General features: G+C 32.6%; 1 protein-coding gene, 1 long non-coding RNA gene and 1 pseudogene across 2 annotated transcripts; 1 reads left to right on the top strand and 2 right to left on the bottom strand.

Annotated features, from left to right (window-relative positions):
* Positions 1-2,986: 2,986 nt before the first annotated feature.
* LOC114402753 lies at positions 2,987-3,621 on the bottom strand. The gene is made up of 2 exons (XR_003664503.1): positions 3,410-3,621; positions 2,987-3,261 (listed from the first exon to the last, which is right to left on the bottom strand). It is a non-coding gene; the product is annotated as an uncharacterized LOC114402753 (long non-coding RNA).
* A 2,278-nt stretch (positions 3,622-5,899) lies between these two features.
* LOC114402615 lies at positions 5,900-7,757 on the top strand (annotated as a pseudogene).
* Positions 7,758-9,226: 1,469 nt separating this feature from the next.
* Positions 9,227-14,527, bottom strand: LOC114402614 (coatomer subunit alpha-2-like). The gene is made up of 3 exons (XM_028365263.1): positions 14,160-14,527; positions 13,570-14,064; positions 9,227-12,588 (listed from the first exon to the last, which is right to left on the bottom strand). The coding sequence occupies exons 1-3, from the start codon at positions 14,365-14,367 to the stop codon at positions 9,635-9,637; spliced, it is 3,657 nt and encodes a 1,218-aa protein (XP_028221064.1). The 5' UTR covers positions 14,368-14,527; the 3' UTR covers positions 9,227-9,634.
* Positions 14,528-22,819: the final 8,292 nt, after the last annotated feature.

The following is a 22,819-nucleotide window of genomic DNA, read 5'->3' as shown; positions in this document are numbered from 1 at the left end:
TTCTTCCTTTCTTCTCGTTTCAATTATTAAAATAATTTTATAATTCTTAAATTATTTTTTTGTTAATGAGTGAAAATTAAATTACTTTAGGACGACACTTGTTAGCAAAAACTTCAAAATTAGTAAACATCAATAATCGATAATTTATGGAGTAAATAGTTAAATTTGTTCTTAAAAGTATATAAATTAATCCATAAAAATGACATAAAATTGTAGTTTCCAAATATGAAAAAATATAACAAATTAGTCATGTATTTAATTTGTGAGATCATTTTGTTATTTAGTTATAATGTTTAATAATTAATTTAAAAATAAATTATCTTTTTGAGGATCAATTTATCATTAGGCAAATTTCCTTAAAGGGGGTGCTTTTACAAAATATTTCCCCAAAGGGGGTCCTTTCGAAAAATATTACATGAGGGGCTCTTTTCTACGTCCTTTGCATGGATAATATAGCAAACTGTCACTCCTAGTGGCGAGTTTGCTGGGAAAACGCCACGTGGCACGAAAAACGTCACTCCTAGTGGCGAGTTGCCCAATTGCAGGCCTAGAGGGGAGTTGAAACTGCAACTTGCGATTTGAGTGCAAGTTGCAACTCCCATTGGCAACTCCCATTGTATAATTAAATTAGTTTTATATTTTATTTTGTAGTTTCCAGTAAAATAATTTGTATGATAATTTTTTTTAAGTAATTATTAATTAAAACTAAATGTCAGCTTTCAAGTAATTTTTTTAAATACATACATAAATTTAAATAAATTACCAATTTATTTTCCGATAAACAAAGTTCAAAGCTAAAACAAATGTCACAAATCTTCTTGATTAATTTTAATATAAAAAATAAAACTCTTTTCAAACTTCTGTTTTCTTCGTTGAGTTATATTTGAAAGGAGAAAAGGATTTTAAACTTTTCGTAGAGTTATTTTAAACTCTAATTTATGTATGTATTTAAAAAATCCCAAAAATACAATGGAAACAGCGTGAGGAAAACTGATATTTGAGTATGTACTTATACTGCCCTAAATTGCCAATGAGAATGATAACCGCAAAATTAGAATAACTCTACGAAAAGTTTAAAATCCTTTTCTCCTTTCAAATATAACTCAACGAAGAAAACAGAAGTTTGAAAAGAGTTTTATTTTTTATATTAAAATTAATCAATAAGATTTGTGACATTTGTTTTAGCTTTGAACTTTGTTTATCGGAAAATAAATTGGTAATTTATTTAAATTTATGTATGTATTTAAAAAAATTACTTGAAAGCTGACATTTAGTTTTAATTAATAATTACTTAAAAAAAATTATCATACAAATTATTTTACTGGAAACTACAAAATAAAATATAAAACTAATTTAATTATACAATGGGAGTTGTCAATGGGAGTTGCAACTTGCACTCAAATCGCAAGTTGCAATTGCAACTCCCCTTTAGGCCTGCAACTGGGCAACTCGCCACTAGGAGTGGCGTTTTTCGTGCCATGTGGCGTTTTCCCAGCAAACTCGCCACTAGGAATGGCGGTTTGTTATATTATCCATGCAAAGTACGTAGAAAAGAGCCCCCTCATGTAATATTTTTCAAAAGGACCTCATTTGGGGAAATATTTTGTAAAAGCACCCCCTTTGGGGAAATTTGCCTTTATCATTAACTTATTTACAATGATTAGTCTATCATAATTTATACATATCCCGTGATTAATTTGAATTTTTTAATTTTTTAAAAATCAATTTGTTAGTTTTTACGAATTTGACTATTAAGACTAATTGATGCCATAATTTCTTGAAGAATAAAGAAAAAGGCAATTTCGTGTGGTGCATGAAAGACAACCGTGACGTTTGTGGATGTGTTAGTCCATGAAAGACTATGTTGGCTTCTCATTCTTCCAGTGGTGTGGCTTTTGAAAATTGAACACCTTGGTGCTGGGTAAAGTCATGGTTCTTTTAGTATAATTTTTTTATTTTCTTAATCAATATATTAATATATATGAAATAATTTTTTTTGAAATATTCCTGCCTTTGAGCCAGTTGAGCTTTAGTTGGCTAAGATGTCATGATATCAAGACTCGAGCTGCAATATAGCTAAAAAAAATTTAGACCATAAATATTATTTAATAGAGAAAATTATATTTGAGTTAGATAAAAATAAATGAGTGTCAAAGCTTTTACTCTGAATATTTAATGTAACTGTATCATTTATTTTTTTTATATTGATGTAGGTATTGATAAAAAATTATTGTTTTTGTATTGATGTAGGTATTGATAAAAATAATAATGTAGGTCAATCTTAATTTTACCAAAGAGATTTAGCTTACTTGATTTAAGAGGTTCACGTGTGATATTATTAACACTCTTATTCTTCCTAATAAAAACACTCCTATTCATCTATGTATTGCTTTTAAATTACTCTTAATTTTTGTTACATAAATTACTTTATAAATTCGATGAGTCAGTTTTTTTTATAAAATACTTCAATTTCTTACTTAGTTAGATATTTAAATTTTAATTATATATTAAATACACTTTTTATGTTGTTTCAAAAAATACACTTTTTATAATTTAAATTTTATCAATACAAATTAAAAGTACCCGATATTTGAATTATATGAGATCGATGGACAATGACATAAATCTTGTGTGCCTAAATTACATGTCAAGCCCAAAAATAAAATAAAAAGGCAAAGTAAACCCTAAGTAATCTCCAATAAAGGTTCTTGCAAGTAGATCTTAGGTTCAAGATTTGATTCTTAAGATCTATTATTGGAGTATTTTGTTGGATTTTCACGAGGAGATCTAGTATTTCTACAAGAATTTTCAAGATATGCAACAGAGAGGGGAGGTGGGTGGCAAAAGAAGGAAAGGGTGGGGGGAGGAGAGGGAGGACCAAGTGCGGCATTAGCCACCACTGTTCCATTTGCTTTAAGTTGACTAGCTGAGTCACGCAACTACAATTCGAAAAATATATAATCATGAAAGAAAAATAATCAACAAATTACTAATTAATAGGACTTTATATACAATTCCTAGTACGAGATATGGTAAAAATATAAATAACAATTCAATGTATGTTTGTTGATACTTTAAGAGTGTTAAGTACATGTTTAATCTTAAAATTAATCACATAAAATAGCTATAATTTTAGTTAGCTAATACTTAGCAATCCAAAAAGCTTTTCAGCATGGCCCGTGAGCTTAGGATTACTGGGGGTCTACTCCATTAGCTAGAAATGAGAACTAGTCCTTTGCTGCAGGTGCTTTCTCCAGTATCCTATTCATTTTTATCAAACCAAAACCACTCACATTACACTATGTCTTTTCAAACACAACAAACGACGAAAGGGAAAACATACTATAAAAGACAAAAACATACTATAAAAGACACGTATTTAGAGAGAAAAAAAAAAAAAAAAACTTACGAGGTGTAGAACACAACATTGTATATTTGTATTGATGAATGTTTGCCTTGAATGCTTCGAATGAGCTATTCACCAAAGCCTCTTGCTTCTCAGCGAAAGCACCCATATTTCTTTTTTTACTTTTCTGTTATTTCTATTAATTGTTCAATGCAAGTTATGCAACAACTTCACATCCAATATTTGTTTGTATAGAGGTCTTGGAGAGTGAGAAAACCAAAGCTTATGTCTCTCTTGTGGCTTGTACAGGGTGCCAATCGGAATGATGAAGAGACAATTATCTTTTCAAAAACTTTATCAAATATTTTTTCAATTAATCAAATTAAATAAATAATTGAAGTGTTATTCTAAATTTTAAAATGGTTAGTGTATTTTTTTTTCAGTCAGATATTTCTTATTTTATTTCCGTTCTAAATATTATTAATGCTTGTTAGAAAAAACTTTAAATTACTTAAGGATTAATGGGTGAAAACTAAATTACCTTTTTTTTACAGCAATTAAATTACTTAAGGATTAATTAATTGAAAACTATTGCTTTTCTTTGATATTTCTTATTTTATTTCCGTTCTAAATATTATTAATGCTTGTTAGAAAAAACTTTAAAATTAATATAAGTAAATTAAAAAATAAGTTTACACAATAATTTCTTGAAGAATAAAAAAAGGCAATTTCGTGTTGTGCATGAAAGCCAACTGTGACGTTTGTGGATGTGCTAGCCGATTAAGACTAGCTCGGCTTCTCATTCTTCCAGTGGTTGGGCTTTTGTAATTTAAACACCTTGGTGCTGGGTAAAGTCATTTTTCTTTTTTATTATTTATATTTTATATTAGAAATATATAATTTTTAATAAAAAAGGGATCAAAGACATAAATATATCCGACATTTTTAATAAAGTTGTGATGTAAAACTCGAGTCTTGAGATATTCATTATAAACAATATAATTATTTCTCTTATTATTTAATACAATTAAATATTTAAAACTTAGAATCTAAAACTTTTAGTTAACTAGAGCTTTCAAATTCAAATTTAGAATAGTTAATTTACTATGACAAAAGATACTTAATATTTAAATTTAATTTTTATTTTAATTATTGTGTAAGTTAGGATTTATTTATTATTGTTTTAAAATAATAATAAAATGATGCAACTTGAATAGATTTTAATTACATTTAATTTATATTTACAAATATATAATATATATTTTTGGTCTCATTATAATTGTCGTGTAAGAAAAAAATATTTATCTCAAGATAATTATCATTTTAGTTTATTAATGTAATATTAATTACTTTTTTTCATTTATATTCCTTATGATATTAATGATATGAACTAAAAAAATAAAAATAATTACTTAATATAAGATTAATTTTGTAAAATTGATATTTTCTTTTATTTATTTATTAATTTTTTCTTAGTTCATGTAAAATAACTTAAGAAAACAACTATAAAGAGATGGAGGGAGTAAGATCTCACAATTAACTTAATTTGTGTAAATTTCATAAAATACTTTTACACTATATAATCTCTTTGAAAGTAATTGTAATATTAATTTCTCTATCTGAAAATGTATTAAATATATATTCTTTTAAATATTCATGAATTGGGTTTTATTTTTTACTTACCTAAGAAGTAAGTATTTTCTATTTTAATTTGTTTGGTTGGCTAACTATTAAAAGGGCATTTTATTTTATAAAATAAAATAAACAGTTGGCTAAAATGTCTTGATATCAAGAATCGAGTTGCATTAGCTAATGGTTTTTCCCTTCCGAGTTTTAAACAAGACACAGAAGTGCTAAACTTTATATGTAAACAAATGATTAATCATTGTTATTTCTGAATGATAAAAAAATAAATAATTCTTTTATCAATATTCTTTGTTATGTAAATATTTTATTTTATTTTTTGAAAAACCCAAAATAAATATTATCAATAAGGACATGATTTGAGCACAAGATCTCTTGTGTCAAAGACATGCAAATGGAGTTTTCAAATAGGATTATTAATAAGATTTTTCAAATAGAGTTGTGTGCGATTGGGTTGTAGGGTTGGATACAACTCGTCACTTATCTTCTAAGAATCACTTATCTTCTAAGAAGCAGAAGTTCCAACGAGCATTCTAACAACCAGAATGAAAAAGGGAAAAGGAAGGAAGTTTCTACAAGAGGGGATGAAAGATGGAAGAAGAAAACTTGACGAAGATGAATTAAGTATTTCTTAACCAAAATATTTGGAAGGAAAGGGTGGAACTTAAAGGATGAGAAGAGAAGGGAGAGGGAGGAGAAGAGTTTAAAGACAAAGGGGATAAAAGGGCAAGCAAAGGGTGTATAGATAGAGAAAAAGTGCATATCAATATTAAGTTTTTATTTTATTTTAATATTTAATTTAAGATTTAAATATCTCAATTTTTATTTTTAATGAAAATAATATGATTAAGAAAAAAAAAGCCTACTAAGATGTTGATACTCTATATTAATGTCACCGAAAAAAAATATATCTACCAAAAGAAAAATTCAAATCAGGGGCTCAAAGCTTGCTTTAGTTGGAAATCGATCGTAAATATGAATCGTGGTTAAGTATTTTTTTTAAGTTGAATTTACTTTGTTGGATCTTCATTAGACTTAATCGAAGAGAATTCAGATCTGGCTTAGTGTTGTTCCACACAGTGTTTTGAGGTTTCTCTTTAATGGCGTGGAGGCTCACTCAGACAGCACCTTTCGAAGCCGAAAACGCGTTGGAAGCGTCGCTGAGGGTAGCCTTCGAGTCTCTGCAACCATCCCTGAGACCCCCTTTCTCCTTATCCATTCCCACCCCCGACCAATACGCCCTCCTCAACGGCGCAATTCTTCACGGCGCTTTAACGGAGCCCCATTTCTCCAAAACACACATCAAACACTTGCACGCAATCGTCACCGACGGCTACGCCACCTTCGTCAACTTACTCCTCGACGCCGTCCTTCAACTCTACCCCAAACTTCTCCACTCCGTCAAAACGCAGTTGCTCTGGCTCACCGAGGAAATGGTCCACGTTTTGGCCATCGGCTACGACGCCGTTTTGGTCTCCCTTTTGCGCCAAATAGCCGCCGCCGATTGCACCGAAGGCAACTTGAACCTCTGCTCCGAGTTGGTGACCCTTTTCTTAAAACAATTCGATCGCTTATTGGAAGACGCGCCGCACGTTTTGTCGTCTGCGTTGTACGCGTTTCTTAGGGTTTTATCTGATCAATTTAGGGTTTGTGTCGAAAAGTTTGAGACTTTGAAGCGGTTGGATATCGAAAAGTTGGAGACTTTGAAGCGGAGGGAGATTCATCTGTGTGTGAAGATAGTGAGGGAAGAGTTTCACTTGTGTTTGAAAATTGGGAGGGATTTTATTCGCTTGTTGCAGGATTTAGCTCATGTTCCCGAGTTTAAGGCTTTATTACAAGACATTGTGTTCAATCCATCTGTGTTTAATGTTGTTGGGTTTAAGGATGTTTCTCAGATTTACTGCACCAGGACTTCCAGTAGGTATTCTCTGCTTAGGATTAGTCCTGAGATGGAAACCCAATTGAGGTTTTTGTTAACGGATATAAAATTGGGGCATCACAGGAGGCACCAGCTTTGGTTTGCTAACAAGTTTTTGAATGAGCGTGATAAAGAGTTTCTTATAGTTGATATTGTGAGGTTTATATGTTGTGCACACCACCCTCCAAATGAGATCATTCAGTCTGATATTTTTCCTAGGTGGGCACTGATTGGTTGGCTTTTGACGTGTTGTAGGAAGAAACATGTGGAGGAGAGTGTGAAACTGGCTTTGTTTTATGACTGGCTCTTCTTTGATGAAAGGATGGATAGTATCATGAACATTGAGCCTGCGATTCTGCTCATGGTGCATTCTGTTCCCAAGTTCATCAACATGACTCATGCTCTTCTTGAGTTCTTGTTGCATCTTGTGGATCGTTATGATGTGGGACGGAGAAGTGTCATTGTTAAAGGCGTGTCGTCCGCCTTTCAGTTGCTTGTTCGCAAAGGTGTGGTTCGGTCGCTCAATGTTTTGACTTCTTGTTCTGCACTTAATCCTGGTCTCAGAGAGGGTCTGAAACGGTTGTTATCAGATGGGAAGGTTGGAAGCTCTTAAGGGATTTCTGCCAGGATAGTTGCTACCTGCTAGTCCACAATGGCCACCTTTGTGTTTCTTCAAATTTTGTCCTCAATGTAAACCAAGGTAGATAAGAATATGTATCAATCAATACACACAAATGTAAGTTCCAATTCATAGGTAGCTAAGAATATTGCAGAAGTATGTAAGAAGCAGTAGACACAAATGTAAGTCCCGATTCTTATAAATTCAATTGAGTTATAAGTTATAACATATATATGGTCCCCCCACGCCCCATTGAATTTTGGATGCAGCTAACCAAGATAAATTTTCAAATGAAATGAAGACCTCAGGGATGGTATTGCCACAATGGCCAAAGCTACTTGATCTGGATTGGTAAATGAAGCCTTAATTTTGGAATTGGTTTTGGCTCTTAAAAAGATCATCACTGTCAATTTGTTGTATATGGGAAGTATATAAGCTGGCAAAATAAATCTTATCTGTCATGAGATATCATTATGTTTTTAATTTATATTTTCTAGTGCAGGCAAAAGTTGTTGATCTTAAAACACAGTGCAGTTCTTATTATTTGCACTAGCAGTTCTTATGGACCACAGGGTATTGATTCGTGAAGTTGCACCAGAAGTAATGTTCAATAATTCTTGCAAATAATACAAAGATTTCCTAACTCTTACAAAGGTGAAATTTGTTTTGTTATTTATTGAGAACTTTTTTTGGACCAGTTTCTTGTGTTGTGATTGATAGCACAACTCTTATCAAAACATTTGTGTTGACATTTTAACTGTTTATTACATATTTCAAGAGATCCATGCCTCCTCGTGTTACTAACTAGAGAAGAAAAAATTGATGAGCCCAACTAGACTGATAAATCTTCTTTTAGTATAATTTGGATTTTTTTCCCCTCGTAGCCCTCATGTTAGCGAAGAACGTAAGAGAAATCTAATCCTGGTTCTGAAATCGACAAGTAAAATTTATGACCAACTTTATCATGTTTACGCAAGGGAAGATTACTAGAATACCATGGTCACGTTTATTTGTTAATGCTTGATTTTTATGCAACATGTGCACTGTGATAACGTGTAATTATGATTTATCTACTTAAAAATATCTCTTTTTATCCCTTAGTCCCTACGATAAGAACTAAAAAGGATTAGAAATGATATATGTAAGAATTAAATGTTTTGAAGTATAACTAAAAAAATTACAACTATTTAAGAACAAATGAGTAATTAAACCAAACATTATAAGCTTATAATCAAATATATCTATATTTTTTATTTTTTAAAAACAGCTACGCTAATTTATTCATTAACAAAAAATACTTCAATATTTGAAAATTCCAACACGGCGGATCAGAGATATATTTAATTTCAGTCTCAAAGTCGAGAGCTATCCCTCAGTCAAAATGCCAGGAACTCGTGTACTATTTGGGCATTGATCAACTAAAGAACTAATGAATAGGGAATTTATTGACGATACAATTGATGAGTAATTTGTTGGTCGCTAGTCCAACTATAAGTGCTACTCCGACCAAGTTAGTATATAATGCACAAGATTGATAAATGCTTAAGGCTCTCTTTTAATAGCCCCATGCCCCCATGTGGCTGGCTCACTGGAAAAAAAAAATGTATTAAAGAGTGATGAATTGATGATAGCATTCCTCCTGCAAGGTTTTAAGAATGCTTATGATAAAAATTCTTTCTCAAGGGTCACTGACTGCACCTAGAATCAAATCAAATCTGAGTAAATTGCATGGACTGAATCAAATGAACAATCAAGTGTTGCTTAACTACAAAGAAACATTATTTTTGTAACCAAGGGTCTGAACCCCGACTAAGCACGGACATAATATGTACTTTGCCAATAAAACTGCACAAATTTAACTCTTGCACAGCCTATAATCATCGTTCGATCTAAGTACAACCTTTCACTTGTGTATCAAAAACTAACATTGAAAATCATTTTCAAGGAAAGAGAAGGGCAAGCAAAAGGACGAAAAAGTAATTCCTCATGACTAACTCTCGCTTCTATCACAGTACCATGAGCATGCTGACTAATTAACAAGGATTCATCTAGTGCTGAAAACTGACCCAAAACAAAATTTAACATTGGACCTGATCCAGTAGTTCAATCAGCGTATCTGGGAAGGTGAACAAAGCAGACCAGAAGCATCTGCTCCAATCACTGCAAGATCGCAAACATTACAGAGCTGTCCCTCCTGGGTAGGCACAAAACGTGAAGAACAATATGGGCAAGAGACATCCTTCTGTCCTCGATAGATTGGCATGTAGGTTGCACCGCAAATTACAAATGGGTTCCGGAAATCATAGTTCAACTGGGTAGCATCAGTCATGTTTTTTTCAGCAGCTGCTACCACTTGCCTTGCTGCCCTAGCTTGGTTTTCATTGGTAGGATTTGTCTCAAGTAGCCTCCGGGCAAAGTTTGCAGCAGTGGCAAGGTTCTTCGCCCTGAAGCAGACAGTCATTGCATTCTGCAAAGCTAGCCTCAAGTGAGGTGTCTGAAGGTTGCAGTGAGTGAAATATGCTGCAAGCTCCTGCTGTCGTACTATATTGTCCTTAACTTCCCTCCTCTTCAGCTCCATCTGCGAGCCCAAAACATACTCTTTGACTATGATAATTAGTTCCTTCACATCATCCACTTCCCTCCTTGACTCAACAACAATCAAAGGAATTGTATGAAGAATATTAACAAATGTCTTAAGAGCCTCAGTGAATTTCCCAGCAGTAGTAAACTTATAACCAGCTTTAAGCTTTTCATCCAATTGAGACAATTTGAAAGGAAGTGCCGGTGGGCCTCTCACATTTGCACTAGATGACTCAGTCCAACCTCTTTCAACTGCAAGTGATATGATCGGAGCAGAAGAAAATGCCCGGAGATAGGAATGACTGCCAGTATGAAGATCCAGAAACATGGTTTTCAAGGGGGCAAAATTTGTTATCCCAAGTTGCCGGTTCAGCAACCTCATTGCAGTATCAAAATTTCCAGCAGCTGCATGATCAGCCGCAAGAGATGATTTCTGAGTCCATATATGACTTACTGGCATGCCAGGTGTTGGGGTCACAAAAACTGAAGATTGTGTACTGATAGAAGCTTTGGGAGTGTCAGCTTCAGGGCCCAGACCTAAATCCTCCATCTCCCATCCACCCTCTTCATCATTTTCTTCAGCCACTTCTCCATCCTCCAAAATTGCAGTAACATCTCCATTTTGTAAGCCATCTGCATCAACTATGTCAAGCTCCTCACCCCAATCACCATCAGCAGCCTCATACTCTTCTTCATCAGCAACTCCCCGACCTGTATTGTCAAGCACCCCATCAAACATGCCTCGCATGACCCTGAGAAGAGGCCAATCACTTCCACACATGACAGGTGATGGAGGCATCACGAGAGAAGGCACTTTTCCTGCAGGCAAAGATGGAACATTATCTCCCAATTCAGCTGCAAGCCGTTCTGCAACATCATGTAGCCCATGGACTGATGCAGTGATGTAAGCAAGAGGCAAATGGCCCACATTTTCCAATATCTTCACACGTTCTCGAACATCACCCATATATAGGGCATTGTGAAACTGGCCCATCACATCATTCTTGACTTCAGCAATTTTCAACATCTTGGACAGTTTCTCCATGTTACCAGTGACAAGATAAAGGAAAGACAATCTCTCAAAATTTTTTGTTCTCTGGTATGCATACTCTACAATGCCAGCATTGCCTTGGCGAAGAGCCTCAACCCCCAATCGGTACCAGTGATCTTTCTCATCGATTGCTGTTGCTGATGCAACTGCAATTTGAATGTTCCCACTCTCTAAAGCCAAATTGAACCGAATTTTCTCATCTTTCACAAAATGCAGTGCAACCTCAGGAAAGCCCTTCTGCTGAAGATAAGCAATCATAGCCTGCCCACAAAGATGTGAGTTCCTTATCATGTTTAAGACATGATCATATCTTTTCTTCAAGAGGGAAAGCTTAAAAATATATTCAGTAGAATCAATAATTATTGCTCTGTTCTTACCATCCCTATCCAAGCAGAAGATTGTGTTGCCAGAGACCTTTGTGATATAAATTGGAATGTCCAATGTCTTTATTATCCCATTATCTCCATTGGGAAGACAGTATTTGATGTGATTTAGTGTTGTATAAATGAAAACACCATTTTCATCCCAAGCTCCACTTTTTACACGGATAGTCTCATGGAGAGTGCATTGGTGCACAAGTTTCTTGCTAGCTATTATAATGGCATGTTTGCTGAGTAAAGCAACATGTTCCATATCATCAGACCAGACAACATATTTAATAAAAGGGGTCTGAAGTTCACCAAGAACAATCCTCTGCTGAAGATCAAATATAAAAACCTTATCCTCTGACCTACATAGCAAGTTGCCTGTTCCTGCATAGAATATAGCATCAGTGGCAATCGGAAGGACACTCTTTTTAACAATATCATTCTTCAAATTTTTTATAAGGACATTATTGCTGCTCTTCTCCAGCACAGCAAACCGATTACGAGCCACAAAGACTGCGGAGGCTCCATGACCTCTTTTTTCATCTTGCACATCACCCCTACCATAACTTTGCTTTGATATGCAATACAACTCATAAGATCCACCATCTACATCTGAACACAGAAGAAAAGCATTTTCAGTTGGGCTATAGGAAAGAGTCTTTGGGCTTTGATTCAAGCTTAAAGAGCCCGGTCGTCGGAACGGAAGTACTTGTGCATCTCTTTGTGTTGGGAATTCATAGAAACACAAGAACCGGTCTTTAGTGTAGAACAACGAATCACCACTAACAACAAATGCAGGCCTTTCTCTCTCCAGCTTAAAAACAATCATGCCACTGTCATGACCAGCTGCCAGCAGATTCATTTCAGGATGGGCAGCAAGAATCCAAAACCTGTCATGCTCTCGGCGGAATGTTTGAATTCCAGTTCTCTTTGTTGCATCCCATATGCGAATACTTTTATCTTCAGAATTTGACACAATGATATCCTGTTTGGCATGGAACATAACACATGAAACATTATTCATGTGCCCTCTCAAGGTGTCCACTTCCCATGCCTTTGTGTCTGACAATAGAGAAATAAATCATTAATAGCAAAAACAATGCCACCTCAAACACTACAAGTTTAACGCATCCAAAAAACAAGGTATACATCTTAAGATTTATCCCTTTTACTTTTATGTTTCAAAAACTGTTTTCCTAAATGATTGCACACTACTTAACAATCAATTTCTCATCCAAAATCTGCTATATTTAAGAGTTCAGAAGATAAACTCTTAAAAAACAGAAACGTGCTCACAGAACCAACACATTCAAATGTACTCTAGGAATAAACAATACACATAAACATAAACAATTTTTAACAAACAAAAAATCATTTTTTAAACAGTAAACAAACGGTGGTTTGTGGATGTTGAATGAGATTTTGCTAAGGAAAAAATGGTGTTTGGTTGTTATCACTTTTCAGCAAAAAACAAGTTTGAATAGAACATTAGAACCGAAAAATGCAGATTCCAGATGAAGGCATAAATTTGACAATAAGTTTTTCTCCAAACTAGCCATTGAGATAAAAGTTTTCAAACAGAAAAAACTTCACCTTAAAGCTCAACCTAAACCAAAATCATAATCACTCACCCAAACACACTAAAGATGTAAGTTCATCCACACACGTAAACGTTAACACAATAATCAGAACAGCCTCAATCCAATACAAAAATCCAACACACTTCCACATCCCAGACGCGATTTTGCATGTTTACTGAGAACCTAGTAGGTATACCTTTCACGTCCCAGACGTGATTTCTTGCTTTTCAACGGGTTTCCAAACATGAATTACGTTTTACTACAAACTTGCCATCGGGATAAAAGTTCTCAAATATAAACCACTTCACTTAAACTCAATCTTAACCAAAATCAAGTTTGCAATCACTCGCCCAAACACACTAATAAGTTAACACAATATTCAGAAACAGCATCAATCAATCAATCAATCAATCTTATACATAAATCCAGTAAACTCAGCATTATATGAAATTGAGTAATTTACCATTCATCCTCCAAAGTTTGACTTGGCGGTCATCGGCAGCGGACACAATGAGAGGCAGCGTGGGGTGGAAGGAAGCCCAATTAACGCCGCGGTCATGGCCTTCCAAAACATACTTAACAACGGCATCCACGCCGCCGAAGAGATCAGTGTTCATCTGACTGAGGCGCAGGATATCGTCGGCCGGGGACGCGGATTTCCGCTTGAGAGAGCTGATGTCCCAAACGCGAACGGTCTGGTCGAGCGAAGCTGACACAACGAGATCCTCTTTAGGATGGAACAACGCACACATGACATAGTGATTGTGTCCGGTCAAAACGGAGATGCAAGAGCGCGATTGCCAGTTCCAGATTCGAATGGTTTGGTCGTCGCTAGCGCTGACGATCCAGGGATTCTCGTGGTGGAACTGCACGGTGCGGATGTAGTCGAGGTGGCCGAGGAGCGTGAAGAGGCAGCGGTGGAGCTTGTAGTTCCACACCTTGATTTTGTAATCGTCACCTGCGGGTGAGATTAGATTAGGGTTAGCGAGGTTCGGATCTGGGGAAATTATATGCAGATCTAGGGTAACGGATGGTGAGTTAGTTACGAGTTACCTCCGGAGACGAAGAGGGGCTGGGAGTGGTGGAAATGGACGCCGCGGACGGGGCCGTCGTGCTCGTCGAACTTGTCGATGAGGGTTCCCATGCGGTAGTCCCAGAGCTGGATGACGCCGCTGTGGAGACTCGCCAGGATCCATGGCCGCTTCGGATGGAAACTCAGTCCCTTCACTCTGTTACTCTTCGTCTCAAATTTCGTCAACATCTTCTTCTGATGTGGTTAGGGTTAGGGTTAGGGTTAGGGTTAAAATGAGATCAGAGAAGAAAGAGGGTTTTGGGAAGATGAGATTCAGATCTGCTATCCCTCGTCACCCTCGAATCGAGCATATCCCCCCAGTTTAGTGTGCGTCCTCATTCGGATATGTTTATATACCTCGGGTTAATAATATTCTCTTTTTTATTGTTGGGCTTCAAAGTAATTTATTTACTTATTTGTAATTTAGCATAAACTTTGTATTTATTTACTTATTGTTAAGTGCTGAAATGAAACAACGTAACATCAATATTCATCTTGTTAACTTATGTTCTCGTGGCTTCAATAAAAGAGCTTTTCTAGTGACACTCGTTAAACCACAAACAAGTGTTTTATATTGAACTGAAATTACAATCACCTAAGTTTTTTTGTTAGTCAAAATGTGGAAATATATCAATGCTCAATGACAATGTCTTGTAGATTAGACTGAATAATACAATTCAACTGATGGGGAAAATCTTCCACCCAAATCCTATCTTTGAAAATAAAGGCCAAATTAGCTAAGTTATCTGCAACAAAGTTAGCTGTATGCAATCATCAACAACACCTTGGAAATAGCTTTTGTTTCCTTATGATAAATAGAGGTCTCTTGTTGGCTCCAATGCCCACTTGAAACATAGAACTTCAGCAATGGCTGGCAGGTTAATACTGTGACATAATAAACTTTGTCGCACTAGCTATCACTACTTCTGCATCTCTAAAAACTACTCTAAATTTTGTACATGTGTTGGACCGAACAACTGCATCAAAGTTGCATTTGAACCAACCCGCCAGTGGCAAACCCCTAGCTTTTAATGGAACTTTTGAATATATTTCAAGTTCCAAAAGAACCCTACATCATTTAATGTGAAACGTTTGTCTTTAGTAGATTATATAAATTTATAATAATTTCAAAAATATTTATTTAATTCACTAAAACAAAAATAAAACAATTTTTTTATATAACAGTTTAAAATAGTTATTTACAGTGAAACGAAATTATATAAAAAAAAATATTTTTAACTTGACAAATTCAAATTATGTAGTTCTTTTCTGATTGCTGGTTTTAAATGCATGCTCTGCATATTTAAGATTGCCAATTTGATTAATACAAGTGAGGTATCTTAAATTATTCCATCAACAAGACCATTGTTGTTTCCTTTTGGAATGATCAATGTAAAATTACATTTCAGAATGATTACAGATTTTGGCTTCCGAAATGGCCAACCCGTTGGTAAAAAAAATCAAGAAAGGGTGCAGGAAGCAAAAGCCCAACAAGACATAACCCCCATTTAACAGTAACGTTGGCCCAATATACCTACTGGTCAAGCCCAAAAACCTAACCTGGCAAAATAATTAAATAATGGCAAGGGAGAGAGAGTTACTGCGTCAATGGTGATAGGCATCAATGCATGTGACCTCTATCATGCTTTGGTGGAAGCAAATGATAATCGGGATAGTGTGTAGAGTTAAGAAAGATGTTGAAATAATCTTACAACATTGAAAGTAAAAGTTTGATTGAATCAATTAATTAGTGGTTAAGTTATATGATGTTGCTGCCAATCTTGCCAAAACAACTTCTGTATATGTTCAATTGGAAAAAAGATGTATAGTAATTACAAAAATAATTTTGACTTCAACATTCAAAAGAGAGAGAGTATTCCTCTTCATTCAAAACAAATTTAACAGGATGGTTGGTACCCTGTTGTTCCTCTTCATTCAGAAGAAGCTTTGATGGTCATCAATCATCATAGTGTTGTTCTTTAGCTTTTCAAGATCATCTATCATGTTACATTTGAAAGCCAATAAACCAAGTTTCTCATTAATTTCTCAAAGGTGTTGGACAAAAGAACTTCAACCATTTTTCATATAACTGTATGTGATAAAATTAATAAAAAATTAGTTATGAACATACCTTGAAATGTATTGTCACATAAAGGAAAATACAAAATATCGTATAATGACGACAAAAACATAATATTATATAAAGAATATATGGTGAAGATAATTTAAAATTAGGGTTTAAAGAATAATAAAGATAAGATGAAAATAAGATTAACAAACACAGATATAAGATAAGTGTTTTTATTTTTTGTCAACCATCTTAATTCTTAAATGATATTTTATTTAAAAATATATATGTATTCTGAAAGTATATCTCTAGAACTATGAATCATAGTTTTGTGACGTATTTCCATAATAGGTATATGTAATTCTGGAAAGACATTTCCAGAAAGTGAGAGGGGTGTGTTTCTTTAAAAAAAAGGGTATAATGGGTAATTGAGAGGTAGAAAGGGGTAAGGGGTGTAGTTAGGAAACAACAGGGTGTAAATAGCAGGCGTGAGTGAACTATGTTTGATGTTCAGATTCTTTGGAAATTGGGCCGATATGAGATTCACTTATTAACATGAAAAATGGGCCTGAGCGCAATGGTGAGATCCGATCCAAATTTTTGCCCTGACAAGTTTTTGGGCTGCTTCTCATTACAATTTGAGTAAAGTTTGTGCCGGCAAAACATGGACAAAAACGAGTGGGTGGGGTGGGCGATTAAATGAGTATATATAAATATTATGTTTTAGTTGCAGAACAAGAAGCAAAGTTAAGATCAAGAAGAATGTTAGTCACATTTTTTTAACATTCATTTAACGAATGACTGAAATTTATTTAAAACTATCAATTTGGTAGTTTTTAATAAATTTTAGTTAATTACTAAACAAGTGTTTAAAATATAGTGTCGCTGACATTTTTCTAATATTAATAAAGAGGGTTAGTGTTTCACAGTATAACAAATTATGATTTGAATTTCATAGACATAATTATGCTAAAGTACCTCAAATATATTTGCCTCCAAATAGGCCATCAATGGAAAAAAAAAAAGTTAAACAACGAGAGAAGAATATTATATATATTAGATTGGATACATGTTTTACTACAAAAGATTAACTTTGTGGGTACTCCACTAATATGGTTTTACTTAAAAATGATTCATAAAATATTATTTGATTAGACTAAATTAATATCACGTGATCATACAAAAACTTCATTTGAAGATCATTGCACTCATTTCTTCAAATCTCATATTTATAATTTTGACTTTTTCAGTAATGTATTAATATCTAGATTATTTGTTAGTAAATTTATAATATCTAGATATATAATTTACTTTCTATTAAATAAAGTTATATTTAAAAAGACAATTCATTAATAAATGATAGTACTATACTTTCCTTTGGCAAGGCTGACACTGATATAATGCAAATAAATTCTGTATGTGCAGAGTGCAGAGTGCAGAGTGCTGCTAATTAAGTTTCCATTCCCAATGAATCAGCATTTAATTCTTCCTTCGATCAGACTCCTTCTTTACAGATGAAGTACAATATGTGTTGTCTGGCTACACAGAAACAAAGGGAATCCTGCTTAACTACAACATGGCAAGTTTGGAGACACCTTTCCTTTCACTTTTCCATTATTTACTTTTCTTTTCTTTGCTGAGTCTGCTGCAACTCATACTATGTCATGTGTAATGTGTACCTTCTCTCTCTCTCTCTCTCTTTACCTCTTGGTCTTTCGGCAATAAAGAGATCCAACACAACATAGTCATAGGCAGCCACAAAGGCAAAAATCCTATCAGAAAGTAATAATGCTAATCTTTTTATCAATGGCTTTATTATCACGTTTCTTCCATTGCCTTGTGATATACAGTTGTCACTGCCTATCATTATTTTGTTTTGTACTCTTTTTGAGGATGTAAGTTTACTCAAAAAATTAGAAAAATATTGCTATTTTTTTTACTGTATTACTGCATTACTGCATTAATATAGTAAAATAGTTTTCTATTATTTGATGTCAATTTACCATTGTTATGTCTATTAAGGTGTTTATGATAAAAATTAATAAACATATTTTATATGATAGTTTGTATGATTATATAACATATTTTATTTTATTAGTATATAATTTTTTTATTTATTACTCTAATACCTTACAGTAAATATAAATGAGTTTATAATTAGGATAAAAAAAGGATAGGTATTAAAAAAATTAATTCAGTTAATTGAATAATGTATATGTGATATTATAAAATTTATTTTTTATTAATAAAAAAATATCTTAAAAATAACAGCGTACTATGAGATAGTAATTAATGCAGGCAGCATCTAGATGTACCCAAACAGAAACAGATTTAATGTTATCTTGTAACGATAACTTTCTTAATCTGATTGTGTTTTGTTATTTATAGCAGTAGATATTGTTACTATCATGATTCATAAGCAAACATAGAATCCGGGTCATTAATAAGAATTGCTAGTGGTGCAGTTGTCAAATCTAATAATTGCCACTCATTCAACCAAATATTTAATTGAAAAAACATTATAAAGAGAAATACTGAGATACTAGTCATTAAAAAGCACACTGCACATTGGACTATACTTTCCCCTTACGGACGCGAGACATGCATATGTTCTTGATCTAGGCTGCTCTGCTCTTGTTTGCAAATCTGACTCATGTGGTTGATCTGCCAAAACAAACATGATTATTTAAATGCCACTAATTTCAAGTTTTAAACAAACTAATCAATTGATTTATGAAAGTAATATAATCAAATTGACAACTACTAATGATTATCCTTAATGCAAGCTTGCAACAATCTTTCTCAAATCATGGAAAGAGGGGGAAATGTATCAAGTGTTTCTTTTACTAGCAAAAATAACACGGGTCACGAGAGGAAGCTCAATATAAAAGTATAAAGACAGAAAAAACATGAAATGAATATGGGTTCTCTCTTTAATTTCTCCACCTCTTGACTTCTCTGGATTTTGACCTGGACATCAAAGTCCTTACACCTAGTCGCACTTCTACATGCGCCTGAAGACATTATGAATTTATGATAAGTTCACACATTTCATTATTCTTAAAAGCCACACATATAGGAATTTTTAATTCCTTTTGGCTATTACTAAACAATCTCTAATTACATTTAAAGATCAATCTTAAAAATACAAATGAATCATGTCTTTTTCCACATCCAATCATGGTTGTGAAATGAGAAAAGAGATTTTTAAAAAAATATTCTTTTTATACTCATATATATAAAAAAAATCAAATAAAAGTAAATCTAATTAATGAATGGAAATATTTCTCTAATAATAGCCCGGCAGCATTCTGTGTGAGATGATTCAGTTCTATCATCAAGTTATATAATAGTGGAAGGGTCTAAACAACTAGTCTCCTCGTCTGCATTGCCAACAGTTATATGCCCTAGCTACTCTAGGAAAAGCTCCGTGATCCAACTTCTTTTCTTTTCCCCAACAAATTTAAATTTATAATATCTTGCCTTTGGGTTTGGTAAACTAATTAAGTGTCAATCGATACAAAGCTTAATTTTAATTAATTTAAATCTGCAAAACTGATTTTAGTTTAAACAATTAAGTGTAAAACTAAATGAATTATATTTAGCCTTAAGTTAAACATGTTGATACACCGATGTAAATTTATTTCAGCTTAGTATATTTTATTATAAGATACGATATAAATTTGACAAGTGTTGTGCATTGGAAAAATCACATTTATAAATTTGACATGATGATATTTGAAAGATCTTTAACAGTAAGTTTCAAATATTAATTTAATATCATATTTTAATCTAAAATTTTAGAAAAATAAATTTATGAATCTTTTTTAAATATATATTTTTCAATTTATTTATTTTTCGTTAATGTGAGACTTGACATTTGTATTCTAACAATATGTGGGTTTGGAATAAAAAGGAATTTAACATGTTTATTTGGTGGAAATTTTAAATAAAAAATTATTTAAAAATTTTAGGTGGGAGAAAATAAATGAAAGCACCATATATACTTCATTTTAACAAAGGAGAAGTTAGTCATTCCCCTGTCCCATTATAATTGTGAATTGTCATTTTAACTTTTTAATGTAATATTAATTATCTTTTTCACATAATATTAATAATAAATAACAAAATATATAAATAAATTAATAATAAATAAGATTAATTTTATAAATTTTTTTATTTTTTATTAATATTTTTTAGTCTATATAAAATAACTTAAAATGATAATTATTTTAGCACGGAAGAGTATTTGAAAAAAAAAATGGGGGATGGAAATAAAGATTTTGATAGGTAAATCAATTTATTAAAAATATAAAAAAGCCACACTAAAACACAAAAACCGCCAAAGGTTCACTAAACAAAGTCTGAGAACAGAGTGGACTATACATGAAAACTAAAAAACACAAAACCCAAAACTCCCTGGTTTGAACTGAATCAGTACTTGAAATGCTATCCAGCAGCAGCTCCTCTGCGCATCTTGACAATCGTTAAGAGTAACTTCAACACATTTTTCCGCAAATATTTGAGCTTCGCAAGCAATATGGCCTAATAAACATTTCTTACTGTACACGCATTAGTCACATTTTTCTTTAAGCACTGGTTACTTACTGTAGTACCAATGCTGTTTGTTTTTAAAATATTAAAAAAATCAAAAATAAAACATAAATAATTATAAAAATGAAAGTGACTGTTACATTGTCATTGCAGATAAATAATTTTTTTAGACGCCCTTCACAGAAAATTGCTCTATTGTAAGAATTAAATGCTCAAAAATACTTGTATCGAGAAGAATAAACATGAGTGATATATATATATATGAATCCCATTTTAAGCACCCCAAGTAAGTTATTGGGTTAGAGATGCTCTAAGGGTTAATTACTATTGTTAACCAGACAAATTTGAAATTTTATGCATTTAGAGTTAGATATAATTTTCTCTTAAAAAATGACACTTCACCAAGCCCAAAAATTCCCATGACTGCAACACTTCCACTTGTCAACATGTGCTTTCCTAATACATTTTGAGGTGTCAAAATTATACATAGTTCAAACTAGAGACAAAGAATACAATTATATTTTTTTAATCAAAATCAAGCTTATAATATAATTTAGTATAACTATTATAGTTTAGTTTCTATGTACTATTAGCGGGAAAAAAAATTTACATTATTAATTAATAAAAAAATATATGATTTCAATAAATTTTTATCTCTGTAAAATATTATTTTTTTTGGTTTAATTTCTATAAAATTTATAGTTTTTTTTAGTCTTTTGTTATAAAGTAACAACATCAATTAATAGCATCACATTTACAAATAATAGCCCATTAATTTGTCACGCTATTAAGAAGTTTAATAGGACAAGTCACGTGTGATTTTTTGGTAGTATTTTTAAAGCTCTTATCACCGGGTCTAATTTCATCATTTGTTTTAATTTAACATAAATGAGAATTTAAAAATAGAATCATGTAATAGTTTGATAGAAATATTTTATTTCAAAATAATTATTATTTTAATTTTTTAATATAAAATTAATTACATTTTTCATTTATATATATTATAATATTATTGATGGACACCAAAATTTATAAATGAATTAATAAAGATATAAAATTAATTTTTTAAAATTACTATTCTCTCATGTATTTATTATTTTTTTTAATTTGTGTAATTAAATAATCTAGGATGACTATCATTCTCCCAGGAGGGAACAAAACTTAACAAACATATCATAAATAACAAGATTGGATAATAGTATAATTTTTATTTATTTTTTACATTTATATACTATCTACTCTAATAACTATATATTGTGATATTTATTATTTTGATGCAGTCTTAAATAATCACCCATAAATTGTATAATGCACTTTAATGACATCATGATTCATGAGTTTTTTTTTTAATTAAAATCAGGGAGTGTGTTCTTTTACAAAACCGAAAGTTAATTATGTACATGCTGAAGATTACCAAATGTAAATAAACAAACAAAAATAAAGGACCTTAACCTATAAAATTTCATGAGAATTAGATAATATTAAATTTACTTATCAAAGATGATTGAGACTTACATGTATATTTGGCTAAAACTGGACCCCGAAATGAAAATGATTCCCTAAAAATGTATTTTATGTATGTATAAATATAGACCCCTCGAAGTGACTTCCAATGGACACAGTATGCACTATTGAGTCGGCATACATATGGTCATAACATTCATATATTTTCTAATTTTCCACCAGGAACATCCTCTATGCCGTAGCCCCCACCTGGCGCTGGATCTGCATTCTTAGAATCCTTTTCGTGACAATGACGCATCCTATGCTTCTAACCTCTCATTATTCTTTAAATCATGAGTTCTGAAAGGTGATAATCTTCTTTGAATCTTGTGCTTTACTAGTTGCTTACCAATTCTTTTCTATTCTATTCTAACATTAACGTATATATAATAGCATCTCTCCCTCTCTATGCTTGCCCTCCTTGTATATTCCTCAACTTGATGAGCCACTATAGCTTACCACACAACTTTATTCCTTATCCAATTTATAATTAAAGTATACTCTTCGTCACTGGCT

Source organism: Glycine soja, chromosome 20 (assembly GCF_004193775.1).
Source record: "Glycine soja cultivar W05 chromosome 20, ASM419377v2, whole genome shotgun sequence".
Classification (NCBI taxonomy): Eukaryota; Viridiplantae; Streptophyta; class Magnoliopsida; order Fabales; family Fabaceae; genus Glycine; species Glycine soja.
Note: the sequence above shows the minus strand (reverse complement) of the source record. Positions and strands in the feature narration are given on the sequence as shown.